This window comes from Eupeodes corollae, chromosome 2 (genome assembly GCF_945859685.1).
Source record: "Eupeodes corollae chromosome 2, idEupCoro1.1, whole genome shotgun sequence".
Lineage (NCBI taxonomy): Eukaryota > Metazoa > Arthropoda > Insecta > Diptera > Syrphidae > Eupeodes > Eupeodes corollae.
Window position 1 is genome coordinate 11,098,553 of NC_079148.1, and position 16,775 is coordinate 11,115,327.

Genomic DNA, 16,775 nt, shown 5'->3' on the forward strand with positions numbered 1-16,775 from the left:
TATAACAAATATTATTTGAATTGAATTGATATCGCTTTTGGTTCTTGAGCTATGGACAACGAACTTTGCGAACGTACAGACGGAAGGACTTACGGACGTACGAACGTACGTACACACGCACGCACAGAAATCTTTCTAAAAGTCCTTTATTACGACTCTAGGGACTTTGAAATATCGTCGAGAAATATCAAAATTTTCAGTTTGACAAATCGGACCCATTTCAATAACTTCCTATGGGAAGTAAAAATTCAAGAAATATAGACAAGGATTACTCTTTTATGTTGTTACATGAATTTAATACTTATAATATTACTTTAACTGTTTGAAATGTTTACAACTCTTTTAACAAAAAAAAAAACAATTAATTCGATAAGTCTTCTACAAAAATACAGTCGCCTTTCCTAACAAGTCCTTGAGCTCTCAGTCCCATTTGGATACCTATGCCAGGGGACTTAGATTTAGCACCAGGAATAACACGATACCTTGAAAAAAAATAAAAGAAGCACTTCAATACCAAAGTATTCCAAAAACAATTAAAATATAATCTTACGTTTTTAAAGTTTTCAATGGTTCTGCTTCGGAATGACGAGTAGCTGTATAAGGATTGATATTTGGCAAAATGCATCTGTAACATGGTCCAATATTTCGAAATATTGAATCATTTCCAATTCGAATCCATTGCCAATTATCTTCCTCATAAGGTTGTCCGGTGGTTTTAATATTGAAATTCGCCCTAAATTGTGTGAATGGAACTGGTTCCTTTAAACGTGTATTCAATTCCTCAACAGAATTGTTATTGATCAAATGATAACTCGATATGTCTTGGAATGTACCCTAAAATTGTTAAAATAAGAGATTTATTTAAAGAAGTTTTAAGAGGTGTGTAAATGATCTTACAGTATCCTGTTTGGTAAAGACACCCTCTGAATAGTCCTTATCAATTGGCCTTGTTGGAAATGAGTATGGATAATAAACCAATCGCAAACCTTCTGATTCTCCCAAAATATACTCCGAAAGCCATTTATGATAAATCTCACCACAATCTAACACCGTGGCAGTGTATCCATAAATAAGAGCCTCCACATCCCCCCTTGAATTATCACCCAGAGCATGAAAGTCAAAATGTAGATCTTTCATTCCAGGCGCAGAGAAAATCAGTTTTGAATGACCGACAATTTTTGGGGAAATTTGAAACATCTTTGGGTAAGTTCGAGCAGTTATAACTTGTCCACTTTTTTCAATGATCATCAAAGATCTGTCTTTGATATCTCCTTTGCGAATTCCTAGATTTTCACAAACAGCTTCGTCCAACTCAACTGCCCCACAAGATTTTATGGGATACATATAGAGTTCGTCAAGTTCTCCAACTTGTCTCCATTTAGTGGGAATTACTTCCTTCTTGGTATATTTATAGTAGAGGAATGAGAGGCCGGATAAAACTGTCATACCGACACCAACGCCGATAGTTGCCATTACTTTTGAATGAGAAGAATCTGCAAGAATTAAACAAAAGTATTGAAGAGATTTTGAGAATTTAGTGAGTTGAAAAATTATACAATTATAAATTACACTTAATTTTATTTGAAAATAAAAAAATAGTAATTTAACTAGTAATTATTTTTTGTTCAATACAAAAAAAATACTTTTAAAATAAAAATATTAAAATCAGTGAAATATCAAGTTTTTCCAAGACTTATTCGTGATCTTTAAAAGAAATGAAGCCTTTCCTTCGAGTCTCAAGAGAACACAATTACTTATTTATATTAAAATTCATCTTATAATGATCAATTGTTTAAATTATTTTATTAACAATTAATCATTTATAATGGCGAAATTCCTCTTGGAGTGTTTCCAAGATAATACACTAAGTATGTACTTACTTGACATTTTGTTAAATTCACCCCCGGCTGTTACTGATAATAAACAAAAAGACTGAATAATTTAAATATTATTAAACAAAACACAACAATTATGATAATAATAATAATAAAAGCCTAGAATGCTTTTATTTTTAATAATCAAAGAAATATTTTGAACATTGTTCTATGCGATGAGACAAGTTCAAGGTCGGAGTGGTTGTTGATAATCCAGTGAAAATAGAACGACTTTAAAAAAGCATATTTAAGTAAATCAACAAGTAAGAGTAGAATAATTATTGGCACTTGTTTAATGACAGTTGTCAATGAAATAATGCAGTAAATAAACAAAACATTTTTGTAGAAAGAAAGAATGTTGGGAATGAACGTTCTATACCATATCATTCATTTATTGAAATAAATGGACTGTGTACTATTTTTGATTATGGAACAAATTGAGAAACTAAAAAGCATTTATCACATCACAACCACCATTGCTATGATTATGATTGGAATAATAAATTAAGAACAATTGGACATTGGACTTCAATAGGAATGTTTAGCTTTTATTAATATAGTCAGTAAAGTATCTATCAGATGGTATAAATATTTGAATTCACTTAAAAGACCGGAGTGTCGTTACAATTTTAGAAATGAGCTCAAATTAACAGATTTGAATGCACGATAGGAATCGCATGTAATTTATATTATAAGTTAATGTTCCAATTATAACCAGGGGCGGATCCAAACTTCAAGTCAGGGTTGGGGGGTTTGTCACACACTTAAAATAAATTGAATTTTTGAAATAACCAATCACAAATTTTGCGATGGTAACTAAATAAAATGTGACTTTTATTTAAATTAAATAATGCTAATCCATATTTTCCTTATTTACATATGACTAACTTTAAAAGCTTAACAGTGGCAGTTTCTGTTTATCTTAGATAATTGTTTTCCAGCAATACATGGTTTAAATATTTCTATAACTTCTTAAATATGAAAGTATCAATACTAGGGTATCTCCCTCAAACAAATCCAACAGTTTTTGAAACTTGGCAAATTTACTAAGGGATGTCTGGTGACGACGCACGTGAGCTCTAGTGGCAGTTAAGAAAAACATGGTGTCTGTTGCAGTTTTTCACGTTTATCTCGAAAGCTATTTGTCGTATAAAAAAATTTGTTTCCACAAAATTAAAGCTCATTAAATTTTATAAAAAAAAGCTTCCATGATTTTGTTCGTCTGTTATAGTTTATAAAATAACTCTAGCGGCAGTGAAGAGAATTATACGTTTTTTTCCGTTATTCGGGTTTATCTTGAAAACTATTTGTCGCATCAAAAAATAATCTTCTACAAAATTTAAGGCTTATTAAATTTTCAAAAGAAATATGATATTCATTTTTTTGTACTCTTTTAGTTTGTAAAATAACTCTATAGGCATTTACATGCGTCCCACTACATGTCTTATTGCCTTATTGCAAGAATAGCCATTTAAGCAAGTTACTTTAACATCTCCAACGATGCCACTCGCTATTGACATGATTTCATTTATGTAACTGGAAATGAACGATAACTTTGGAACCAATTTTACATCTTTGCAATGTCTGCATTATCCTTAATTTTACGTCCTTCCCCAAATTCTTCATGTTGCTGACTATAGTAGAAAAAAAAACGCCAGTGAATTCTTCCAGTGATAAGAAAATTTCATGAGTACCAGTCAGCCCTAGAACCCATTTGCTAAGTACACTATCAGTGATTCCACGCCTTGGTGTCAAGCCACCCATACCCTTTATTCCAAGCATTAAAGTTTGTTCAATCGTCTGGTCCGACCACACCCCAGTCCAAAATCGGTCGGTTCTTCTCATAGTAAAGTAACCCTCTTGCACAAAGTTTTTAAATTCATCTGGTGTCATCACAGAATGCAGTATTATATTCGGACGGTGAAAAGTTTATGGACGGAAAAGGAATGCTGTTTTTACGTGCATGTAGCCTTTCCATCCTGGAACATTGAAAATGCCAATAAACTTTGATGCCAACCAAAGAGTGTCATATGGTTTTGGCTGTAACATTTTTTCGGAACACGCATTCAAATTCTCAAAAACTGAATTTTTTAACCCGCCATCTGTTTTCTGAAATGTTTCCAGTTGATTTAGCTTTTTTCAGATTTTGACTTCGTGTGTCGGTTTCTTATTCCATCTAACATTTTGACATTAAAGTCCGCATTATTGAACTCAAATTGGTTAAATGAACCGCTGGAATTTGGTTGTGTGTGGCAATATATCTCCAACAACTGAGCTTCATAGCACGAAGAATAAAGCCCTAAGCTTGATATAAGGTTCACCAACTTCTTAGAACCAAGCTTTCTGTATATAAATAAGGCAAGGTTGCTTAGTATAGGAGACATACAAATGACGTACAAATGATATAATGCTATGCCCTATTCCTATTTTCTATCTTCGTTTTTTTTATTATAAGAGTTTCCGGAAATGTTTTTAGGGTTTAAGGTACACTATCGTTGTCAACGTGTTTGAAAAAATCATCACATACATGACTATAGAGTTATTTTACAAACTAAAAACTAATGAGCTTTAATTTTGTAGAAGATTATTTTTTGATGCGACAAATAGTTTTCAAGATAAACCCGAAAAACCGAAAAAAACGTATGTTTCTCTTCACTGCCGCTAGAGTTATTTTATAAAGTATAACAGATACAAACAAAGTCATACAAGTTTTTTTTTTTTTTTTTTAATATAATGAGCTTTAATATTGTGGAACGAAATTTTTTTGATACGACAAATGGCTTTTGAGGTAAACGTGAAAAAATTAAACAAACACCATGTTTCTCTTAACTGCCGCTAGAGCTCACGTTTGATTCTTGGGGACTTTTTTTTTGGGTCATCACCAGACATCCCTTAGTAAGTGTGCCAAGTTTCAAAACTGTTGGATTTTTTTGAGGTGAAGGCAATTTTTTTCGTTCATTGACTGAACTAATACATAAACAAATTAAATATAAAAAAAAAACGCTCTTACGATTTTCAAATTAAAATTTTAAAAAATTAACCTTTTTTGGGAAATGAAATGCCATTTTGAAATCTTTAATACAAGAAATATTTTTTAACAGACTCTTTGCCTACATGAGCAAGTTCGTACGATTCTGTCGTGCACTTTATTTTTGGATTGTTAAGGGGCTGTTATGACTTTGAGAAACTTATAAATGGTTTTCATCGTGACGGGTCAACAGCTAGTTTTTGTTTCAAATGGTAAGGTAGTGTGAACTGTAGTTGTGAGAAAAGGGACAGAAATTGTTGTGAAAGTAACACATAAGGAAAAAAGATATAGCTGCATGAAAGTTGTATTTCTTGGATCAAGATCTTTTTATTTTCTCAGGATCACCAGTTAATGATTTCTCTTTGGTTTAAAATGTCAGTAAAATTAAAAAATCTCATTGCACAAAAACGTACTTAAAGATATAGATAAAGCTTTCGAGCAGTCGGTTTTATATTATTAGACTTCTTCCATTTGGAGAGATATGGCCTTAACATTTTCACAAAAAATATGCGATGCCGAAAAATTAAAACAAATATTTTTTGTTGTGTTAAGCCCTTAACTTTATAGAAGCTCCTATTAATTATAGTTCTAAATAAAGTTACAACAATTTTTAACTAGTATCAGTTTAACGCATACGTCACCAAATTCAATTAATTCACAAGAAGTATGAATCGTTATCAATCATCGGCATAAAAAGGTAAAAGACTAAGATTTTTTCTTTCAGCAATGATTGTTTGATGTTTAGACTTGAGGTTGTACTAAAAACGAGTTCTTTGGGGTTGGAAATACATATTTAGTGCCCCTTTTAAAAAAATGTTAGCGTCTACAAAGACAAGCTCCAAACCGCTTGTTTTAAAATGTAGTGTAAAAACTTCATGTATACAAAATTTCAAAATTTTTATTATTGAATAGCACAAAAGAAAAATTCAGCCGACCAGCCTAAAAGAAAAATGCCATGAAATCTTTGGCCTGCATTTGCATGATTTTCAGTTTAACATTTTGGAATTCCAGAATTTTAAGAGCCTCAAAAGTAAAAGCTGGCTAAATATTTCAATTTTTTTGAGATTGTTATCAATGGAACTAGAACGCAATCTACTTCTTGAATTGGTGAATGACCAGGTTCCGAAAATTTTTGAATTATATATTTTACTGATGTTAATTTGTTAATTAAAATCATTAAAGCTGTTGACATCACTTTATTCTTGTTTTGGAGAAAGCATGAGTCACTCCAAAGAGTAATTATTTCAATGAAAGGATTATCAGAAATAATTTGATTCAATATTTTAAACATCGATCCTGCGATATAATTTTCAGAACGACCATTTTACCCTTTATTCCAAATAGCACAATATGTTAGTTTGGGTTTTGTGGCAGCAAAAGAGGAGCAGTCACGTTGAAAACAAAGTTTTCTCTTGTAAAAAAAAGATGAGGCATTTCCTTTCGGAAGACAAAAAACACTTTGTAAATCAAAACACACTCTTTTGTGTTTTGGATAAATGTTTTGTCTATCAAGGTCCCTCTCTCCTTTCATTGCTGCATTTTCATTTTTGTGCTGTTCAAGAACTTTGGTTTCCTCCAGTGTTGGATTTAGTTTATCTTTAAAAACCATAACAACGGTCGTACTGGTCTTTTGTTGGTCTCTAAAAGAAATTGTTGAACTTGTGATTGAATTCTCTTCTGTAAATATGTTCCTTTACAGGGTTTTCCGAGATTTCCGTACACATTTGATGAATGTTATTTCCACAATAATGGGAATCAATGGTTGGAAAACTTGATATATGATCGTGGACCTCATTAATACTTTCTGGATAAGTCACTTTCTTAACATTTGTTTCCTGTTTGTTTTCGAAGGGCAACCATTTTCGTCCAGTTGATCAAAAAATAGTAATTTCTTCTTTCACTTATTGACAAAGTATTAAGAAAAACATTTTGCATACACGTACGACAAAACAAAGTTTAGCAAAAAATAACGGAAACATGTATGGACATTTTATCGTATATCCAAAATATTGGCGTATACGAAAAAAGAACATAAAAAAACCTTGAAAATGATGATATATGACAAAGTTCACGCTTAGTATTTTAGCAATGGTAAGCGATAGAAAAATTCTGATGACAGCAATGAAAAGAGCACATTCGAAAACCTATATCTGCACCATTAGTTTAGAAACGACCAAGTTGGCGTTTAAAGCAAAACAATTCTGGAAATGTTTTTTGATTTAAAACAAAAACCATTAATTTTTTTGTTTTCAAAATTATTCTAGTTTGGTGATAAATTATATAATACAAAATTTAATTGAAGTCAAAAGCGTTGTTGGATGCTAAGATATTATGTTGTTTCAACCAGCCACTATTTGAAGTCGAAATTTCTCCTAGTTCTTGAGATATAGCTGACGACAAAGGTATCCCCAATCTACCGACATATATAAAATCTAGGAACCTTGAAACGCCGAGAAACGTCAAAAATTTCAACTCGATAAATCGGACCGATTACAATGGGCAGGTTCAGATGACACAAGAGACTTGAAAGTTAGGCAAAAAATGAACTTCCAATTAAGGCAACTTTAATGGAAAGTTGCCTGGAAAGCTAGTCAAGAAAAATCTTCCTGACTATTAAGTCAAGTCTACTTCTATCAAAATGACAGTTGATCATGTTATTTTATTCAACTGAACTTTATTACTCTGTGATTGATTTATTTTCTGCAGAACTTCATTTAATACATTCTGTAAATGGGTCCCTGTCATTTTGAAAAGAAGTAACTAATATTTCTTTACAAAAAAATACAAATCGTGATGGACTTGTAGCTTGCTTGAAGAGTGTTCTTTTGAAATGTAAATTGTGTACTGTAATGATATTGATAGATCTAGGCTGTTGTGTATTGATATTTATTTTTTTAAATGGAGGCTTCTGATAAAAAAGTACCTTTTGAAGTAAGAAAACTGATTTTTAAACTAAGAATTGACGGAAAAAGTTATGTTGGGATATCGTCAACTGTTGGTAGATCACGGTCTACAGTTCAATATTTATTAAAAATTATTTGAAAAATAACAGCTTTGAAGAGGCCCAAGGAAAAGGTCGAAAAAAATACTAGACGCTCATATGGATTAAAAAATTGAGCGAATGCTAAAGGCTGACCCCAAGTTTAGTACTCCTAAAATAGCTGCTGACATTCAAGCAAATGATGGAATATCGTTTAACCCTCAAACTGTTCGGAACTTTCTGCATTTAAAGGGATATAATGATCGCACGGTAAAAAAAACCTATATTTCAAAAGCAAACGTTTCAAAACGCTTTAACTATGGGAATGCATACGTTTCGAAACCAGATGATTTTTGGAAGAATGTGTTATTCCCTGACGAGAGGAAGTTTAATGTCTTTGGGTCGGTTGAGTGGACGAAACCAAACACAGCATTAGATTGAAGAAATTACAATCAACGCTGAAACATGGAGGCGGAAATGTTATGGTCTGGTGAGCTATGTGGTCCAATGGTGTAGGAATTTAGTTTTTATAGAAAAAACAATGGATAAACAAAAATTTGGCGAATTTGAAAGCCAGTGCTTTAAAAATTTAAGTTAAATCGCAATTGCCTCATTCTCCCCAATCCCCAGACTTTAATCCCATATGATATAGTGTAGTTGATTTCGGCAAAATGTATGTTCAAAGAATGAATTTGACTGCAAATAAAATTCTTTATGTTGCCTGAACCTGCCCAATAACTCTCAAGTCTCCATGGGAATTTATTGAAAATAAGGTTACTGGTTCCATGTTTCAAAAACAAGTGTTCTACAAGAGATTCAAAGTAAAATTTAAAATCAGCTATCGATTGATTGATTTATAAACATTGCAAATTTGGATTTAAAAAAATGTATATAAAAGTATGTATAAATATGCCGTTATAGCAGTTTGCAAAATTGATTTCATTTTATCATTCCATTGATAATTTTGAAGCAATAAGATCAAACATTGCAAACCCAAAAAATAAAATGTTGAAATATTTTGATACCGAACGACAAATCAGCAATAAACTTAACTGTGCAAAGAATTTTGAAAGGCAAGACTTTTCAATGCCTTTGTCATAGCCTTATATCAAAATTTAGAGGCATATACAAATACAGATAAGATAAAATACAATTTCGGCAACAGATTAAAACTGTTACATTAAATTTATATTTTTAATAACATTTTTAAGCATTGAATGTCGTCTGTTATGTACGTTGTATTTTACAATTATTTTGTTTTTGAATTCATTTCGGTCCTAAATGTTGTTTTCTTATCATATTCCCTTCTGCTCATACAATGAAAAACATACTCGTATTTGCTTTGTATAAATTATAAGACAGTTTATTTTTAAAACAAATGTTTAAATATATTCTTAAACCGTATCCAGTCTTTTTTTCATATGGCACCTTCAATAAAAACAGCATCTCCTTTCTTCACTCTCCCAACAGATCTTAAGCCCATTTGAATACCCATAACTGGGGATTTTAGAGGTGAATTGGGCTTCATGCGATACCTGTTATAATTTAAAACACATTTACAAAACCGATATAACCTTAATTTAAATAATTTCAAATATCGTCCTATTTCAACTTGAACCACGTATTTACAAAATTTAACTGCGTTTCAAAAATTATTCTAATTCGAAGAAGAACTCTCAACTTTAACTATTGATTATTATCAAAAACTCGAGTTCGAATATTTTTTTGATGTGAGGCTTAGGTAGAAACTGGGCGACATTTCACTTACTCCTTTAAAGTTCTGAGAGGTTGACCATCAGAATCCCTTTGAGCAGTAAATGGATTGATATTCGGCAGGATGCATCTATAACAAGGGGCAATATTTCGAAATACAGCTTCATTGCCAATTCGAATCCATTGCCAATTATCTTCACCAAAAGCTGACTCAGTATTGATATAAAAATTTGATCTAAATTGTCTTGCAAAGATCTCGTTTGTCAGACGGGAATTAAGATCTTTTATGGAGGCATTATTTATGAGATGGTAGCTGGAAACATCTTGGAAAGTTCCCTATGACAACAAAAAAAACAACTTAAAACTAATTTGACTAAAAAATTTAAAAAAATCTTATACCGTGTCCAATTTGGAAAAAATTCCATTTTGAAAAACTCCAGCAACTGGCCTAGTTGGATCAACATAAGGATAATAGACCAAAAGAAGACCTTCGGGCTGTCCCAAAATATATGTGGAAAACCAAGTATTGCACTCTTCTCCGCAGTCTTTGACCCTAGCAGAGTGACCGAAAATTTCTGCTTTTTTAAAGTTATCGATATCCACGAGTTTGGAATAATCAAAGTGCAAATCCTTCATTCCAGGTGCAGTTATAATCATTTTTGAAGGGCCAACAATTTTCGAAACTATTAGAAGCATCTTTGGATAGCCCCGAGCTGTTATCAAATTTCCATTCTTCTCAATTACCATTAAAGCTCTGTCTTTGATCTCATCACCAACTTGAATTCCAAGATTCTCACAAAAAGCTTCATCTAACTCAATAGCAGCACACGACTTAATCGGATAGAAATGCACTTCGTCGAGAGTACCAACTTGTTTCCATATGGTTGGTAGTACTTCATTTTTAGCATACTTGTACTTGTAATACAGATAAGACAGAATTGATGTACAAAGTCCAAGTCCCACAGCCCCCAATAGTCTAGTTTGTAGAGAATCTAAACAAAATATTAGAATTCAATTGAAATATTATCTTACTTGAGATAAAGCTATTTTAAGACCTGAATATTATGCACATACTTATACTTGCCATTAGGTGTGTTTCGCTCGTGTCGTTGCTGATTAGAGACTGAATTTATAGTCGATAGAATTGTTACGGAAGACCTCTAAGAGAAGTAAACAAAATTAAGTGTAAGACGTTTATGAGGAACAAGTTTTAAAATGAGCTTAATAATTATTTACTATATTAAAATATGCAGTTCATTGACAAAGTTTTTATATATATTACTTAAGTTTGTGAACTTAAATAATAACTTTTTTCAATGATTAAATATAAGAAATAATTACCTATTGTTAAAAAAGTTTGACAATAACTATGATTAATAGTATGAGACCGAACTAAATTTTTGAGTCCCTGTTTTTATTTGTTTACAAAAATATTGACACGATGTTTATCTGTCAATTTTTAATTTTAAGGGTTGCCAACCCTTGACTACTTATACAGACATGGACATTTAAAAATTTAATTTTTCATTGACTTAAAACGATTTTTTTTTTAAAGCTTGGTCTTCATTTTCTTATTTTTTTCTTTCAAACTTTAATTACCTATTTTTTTGTAGTTAAATTATAACTTAAAATATTTCAAATTCATAATTGTAAAAAAGGAACAAATTTGGTGGATATTAAAATAGTTACGAAGATTTAAAAACAATTAAATTAAATGCAAAGCTATTCTGGATTTAAAAATTATTTTAATATCTGGTAGCCAATTACTTAGCTTTAACTACAGTGTGACATCTACTGGACATTGAGTCAAAAAATCGGCGGCATCTGTCAATAGAAATATTGTACCACCCCTGTTGAAGCATCCTATACAGTTTGGTTTTATTTTTTGTTAAATGTTTCCTAACCGCGCATTTTAAATCTCCCCCAAAATGTTCTAAGAAGTTAAAGTCAGGCGATTGGGATGACCACTCCAGTACGCTGATTTTTTGGTCTTTAAAATACTTTTGAGCAGGTTTGGATGTATGCTTAGGGTCGTTGTCCTGCTGCAGAACACATCTGAGAGGCATTTCCATCCTTATAAGGCAGCATCGTATCCTTCATGATATTCGCCTTCATATTTTGACCCATTTTACCCTCAATCAAATGTATTGGTCCAACGCCCTACCAAACAAATTAACCTCAAGGTATGATACTGCCGCCACCATTCTTGACCGTTTTCTCGATGTATTTGGGATTTACTTACTACAGTCCGGGGCGGACCTGGGCCTCAACCAACAAGCGTCTCCAGCCAGCTCGGTCCCTAGCTAGCTGTTTCCAGTTTCGCACGCCAAGTTAGTTGAGGTCCTCTCCCACCTGGGTGCGCCACATGAGTCGCGGTCTTCCTCTACTGCGCCGTCTTCGGGATTGGATTCGAAGACCTTCCGGGCTGGAGCGTTGATGTCCATCCGCTCTACATGACCTAGCCATCTAAGCCGTTGGACTTTAATTCTGCTAACTAGGTCAGTGTCGCTGTACAGCCCGTATAGTTCGTCGTTCTATCTTCTCCTCCATTCTCCATCTATGCGTACGGAACCAAAAATCACCCGAAGAATTTTTCTCTCGAGGCATCCTAAGACGCTCTTATTTTTCTTTGACAGGGTCCAGGCCTCAGCGCCATAAATGAGAACCGGGATGATGAGTGTCTTATAGATGGTGATTTTACATGCTCGAGAGAGGACTTTACTTCTCAACTGCCTTCTAAGTCCAAAGAAGCAGCGATTTGCAAGAGTTATTCTTCGTTTGATTTCAGCGCTGGTGTCGTTGTCTATATTAATAGCGGTGCCTAGATAGACAAAGTCCTTAACTACCTCAAAGTTATAGCTGTCCATGGTGACGTTTTGTCCAAGACGTCGCGTCGTTCTTCAGTGTCCTTTTTTGATGACAGCATAAACTTGGTCTTGCCCTCATTGACCACTAAACCCATCTTCTTCGCTTCCGTCGCAATGCTCAAAAACGCTCCACTGACATCACGCCTTGATCTTAAAATTATGTCAATATCATCTGCGTATCCGAGTAATTGGATGGTCCTTTGGAAGATTGTGCCTCTAGTGTTGACGGTTAAGTTTTGCACAATTCTTTCCAGAACGATGTTGAAGAAGTCGCATGACAGTGCATCGCCTTGTCTAAAACCTTTTTTGACATCAAATGCATCGGTAAGATCTTTTCCGACCTTGATAGAGCAGCGTGCATTCTCCATCGTCATTCTGCACAAACGGATAAGTTTGACAGGGATGCCAAAACTAGACATTACTCGGTAGAGCTCTTCTCTATAGATGCTGTCATGCGTGGCTTAAAAATCGATAAAGAGATGGTGGGTATCGATTTGAAGCTCCTGGGTTTTTTCCAAGATCTGCCGTAGTGTGAATATTTGGTCGATAGTGGACTTTCCTGGTCTGAAGCCACACTGATAAGGACCAATCAGGTTGTTGACGAATGGCTTCAGACGTTCACATAATACGGCAGAGAGGATCTTATACGCAATGTTAAGGAGACTGATGCCTCTGTAGTTGGCACAATTTAGAGGGTCTCCTTTCTTATGTATCGGGCACACTATGCTGAGATTCCACTCATCGGGCATGCTTTCTTCCGACCAAATTTTGCAGATGAGTTGGTGCATGCTCCCTACCAAGTCATCGCCTGCTGCTTTGAATAGTTCGGCGGTGATGCCGTCAGCTCCAGCAGCTTTGTTTGACTTAAGTTTAGATATAGCTATCTTCACTTCGTCAAGGTCGGGTAGGCGGAATTGTTGATCTGCGTTGCCGAGGTTGAGTGGTTCTATCTCCCTTACAGCGGAATTCGGTTCGTCATCGCCGTTATATAATTTGGAGAAGTGATTTTTCCATATTCTCAGCATCGACTGCGGTTCTACTACGATGTTCCCCTGATCGTCTTTACAGGCTTCGGTTCGTGCCTGGTACCCTTGGGAGGTTTTTTTTTACCTTTTGGTAAAATTTACGAACCTCATTCCTGTTGTGACATCCCTCTATCTCCTCGATCGGGCGCTTCTCATGCTCTCTTTTTTCCATCTAAGAAGCCGGTGTTCCCTTTTCCTCTTCTGCTCGTAGAGCTCGCGAGCAGCTCTAGTCCTTTTGTGCAGCGCCGTTTTGTATGCCTCTTGTTTCACTGCGTGCGCTTGCCGGCATTCGTCGTCAAACCAGGGGTTTCGCTGTGTTGGCCGTGTGAAACCTAGCACTTCAGAGGCGGCATCTCTGATGGCTGCAAGGCAATGTTGCCACTGGTTTTCAATGAGTGGAATACAAGTACATTTTTTTTCTACAGAGATGAAGTGTCTCAATTTTTTAGGGTAGTATAATTGTACCCGTTTTCTCGTACCATCTTGACATTGACAAGTCTGCTTGTTAAAGAATATCTTGAACCTGGTTTGGGATGCCGGACGCTACGACATAGATATTATCGGCGAAAACTCTAATAAAATCGAAATTGTAAGTGGGTTGTGAAAGCTCAGTTATCAAGGATTCTATGCATGCGTTGTACAACACTACTGAACGTGGTGAACCTTGCGGTGTGCCATTGTCCAATTTCCTTGGAATAGATTCGTATCCATCCACGTTTACTTTAAAGGTTCTATTAGCCATAACAGATGTAACAATCTTAAGTATTTTCTTAGGTACACCCCATTTGTAAAGCTGCTCGATTACCGAAACCATTGTTACTCTGTCAAAAGCATTTTCTAAGTCCGATCACATAACTGTGCTTAGTTTTCGACAAATTTTCTGCAAGTTTATGTTCCAATAAATGCAAAAGCGTTGATACCCCTCTATTTGGCCTGTAAGCTTGTTGTTCGGTGCTAACCTTTTTCTCTAGTAACTAATTAATTCGTCTCGCAAAAGATGTTTTCGAAAATCTTGGAGAGAACGGGAAGAAGTTAGATCGGGCGGTATTCACCAAAATCATGTTTGTTTCTAGAGCTTTTAGGGATCAGTTTGAGTAACTATAATATAAAGAATACTTCAAAAACAGTGTAAAGAAGATCGCGAAATAATGGAAGGGAGGACAGAAACAAGAGAACATGTTCTCTTTAAAAGAGATACAATGAATTAAGCACATTTCAGTATTCATTATCAGCCTTGAAATTGAAACTCATGTTCCGTTTTTAAACAATTTCAGTTATTGATTTGTATCCGATGAAAGGTGTACAGTTAGTATTAGTTCTTGGAGGAGCTACTTTTGTTGGGGGATTTCTATATTTTTTCCACAAACGTCGTTCCCGTCGTCGTAGTCTTCGTGAGTTAAGCAAACCTCCAAAAGACAATTGGCAATATGTTGGAACTTTAGAAGAAATCATAATGTATCCAATTAAATCATGTGGTGGAATTGAACTTCAAGAGGTTTTGTGTGAAAAAAGTGGAATAAAATTTGGACATTTAAAAGATAGACAATTCATTTTAGTCAATGAAGATGATAAACCTATGTTTGCTGGAGCTCAGCCAGAAATGTTAAAAATAAAGCCAAAATTAATCAATGATGATGAAATAGAAGTCACTGCACCTGGAATGGATCCTTTGATCTTAAATGTTCATCAGCTCTCCGAAGGACGCAAGGAAGTTATCAAAGCTTTTGGGAAGTCTTCTACACGATTGGTTGAATGTGATTCGTATTTTGGAAATTGGTTTTCGAAGTTTCTGTTCAAAAAAGAAACTGCCGTAAAATTGTTCATGATGTCCAATAACTTGAAAAATATTCTATTTCGAAAGAATTGGGTAAGAAAAGTGTCAATATCTGCAAACACCTTATCATTTTCTTTATCTTCTTAGAAACCAAATCCATACATGGTCTTAGTCAATGAATCAATCATGGACTTAAAAGACCGTTTACCAAACACAATCCATCACTGGCAATTTCGTGGTAACTTTGTGATAAACAATTCTCAACTTCCCGCATTTTCCGAAGACAGCTGGAAATGGATGCGAATTGGAAATGAAGCTATTTTTCAATATAAAGCCCCATGTTACCGCTGTATTCTTGTCAATGTTGATCCCTTCACAGCCGAACGTAGTCCAGATTTTGAACCTCTGCGAACTCTTAAAAAGTAATTTAATCTTAAAAAAATCATAACAAAAATAAGAATGCAATAATCATACATATATTTTTTCATAAACAATTATTCACATGCTTTCAGAATATTATATATTTTTATTGTTAAACAAATGGAATTATTATCTTTTCTAGATATCGAATGAAACCAGGACAGATTGAGCCAGAGATGGGAATCTATTTTAATCTTTATAAAGAAGGTTCTGTGAAGTTGGGTGATGAAGTATTCGTTGTCATTTGAATACAAAGTAAAATAAATTATACTTTTTATCGAATAAATTTTGTTTATTATTTTTTTAATTCTCTTTTTCTCTTTAGGTTGTTTGCAGAAGAGCGTCTGCAAAGCAAAAAAAAAAAACAAATTTCAAACATAAACAGAATTTTATAGACACAACAATACCACTCAAATGTCATAAGAACTTCTGAGTGCCTCTCCAGGTTTTGTGTTGAGAGTTTCTTATGCGTGTTCATGGTTGCCAAAATAGTTTCCCCTGTGCATGTTTTGATCAAGCACAATTGCATTTTTACTTATAAGAAAATAAAAACAATTGATATTTTTTTACTTTTAGGCTTTGTTTAAAACTTAAAATCAATAGACAGAAAATATATGAACTCAACAGAAAGTTAATTAACAATTTTAGAAAATAGAAAAAAAAACATAAATTTACGAAAATTAAAATATTACCAAGTTTAAAAATCCTGGAAACAATAGCTTTTGAAACAATTTTAGCGTGATTTGTAACACTAAAATAAGAAGATGCTTGTCTGTAAAAAATTAAATTTTTTTCTTAAAAAGATCTACTGATACGAACCTTTCATTTCTATGAGATTCTGTACTTTGCGGGTTCGAAAATGGTTTACCGACTGATATTGTCTTTACAGATTTTGCAAAAGCTTTTGATAGAGTTAATCATAATATTCTAATTTTTAAGGTTTAAGAACTTGGTTTTCATTTTAATTTCATAAAATGGATTTCTTCCTATTTAAAAAATTGGGTTCAATTTGTAAAATTGGGAAAGTTTAAATCCAAAAGTAGAGTAGTAACTTCATTTGTTCCGCAAGGAAGTCATATTGGCCCTTTGTTATT

At 33.8% G+C, this 16,775-nt stretch overlaps 3 protein-coding genes across 3 annotated transcripts; 1 reads left to right on the forward strand and 2 right to left on the reverse strand.

Annotated features, from left to right (window-relative positions):
- Window positions 1–333: 333 nt before the first annotated feature.
- LOC129945764 (mitochondrial amidoxime reducing component 2-like) lies at window positions 334–2,209 on the reverse strand. Its single transcript, XM_056055677.1, has 4 exons — window positions 1,881–2,209; window positions 898–1,493; window positions 551–834; window positions 334–482 (listed from the first exon to the last, which is right to left on the reverse strand). Exons 1-4 carry the CDS (start codon window positions 1,885–1,887, stop codon window positions 362–364), a joined length of 1,008 nt encoding a protein of 335 aa, XP_055911652.1. The 5' UTR covers window positions 1,888–2,209; the 3' UTR covers window positions 334–361.
- A 7,009-nt stretch (window positions 2,210–9,218) lies between these two features.
- Window positions 9,219–10,796, reverse strand: LOC129945541 (mitochondrial amidoxime reducing component 2-like). The gene is made up of 4 exons (XM_056055350.1): window positions 10,670–10,796; window positions 9,995–10,587; window positions 9,651–9,931; window positions 9,219–9,417 (listed from the first exon to the last, which is right to left on the reverse strand). Exons 1-4 carry the CDS (start codon window positions 10,680–10,682, stop codon window positions 9,300–9,302), a joined length of 1,005 nt encoding a protein of 334 aa, XP_055911325.1. The 5' UTR covers window positions 10,683–10,796; the 3' UTR covers window positions 9,219–9,299.
- Window positions 10,797–14,778: 3,982 nt separating this feature from the next.
- Window positions 14,779–15,979, forward strand: LOC129946541 (mitochondrial amidoxime reducing component 2-like). The gene is made up of 3 exons (XM_056056766.1): window positions 14,779–15,354; window positions 15,409–15,683; window positions 15,824–15,979. Exons 1-3 carry the CDS (start codon window positions 14,779–14,781, stop codon window positions 15,927–15,929), a joined length of 957 nt encoding a protein of 318 aa, XP_055912741.1. The 3' UTR covers window positions 15,930–15,979.
- Window positions 15,980–16,775: the final 796 nt, after the last annotated feature.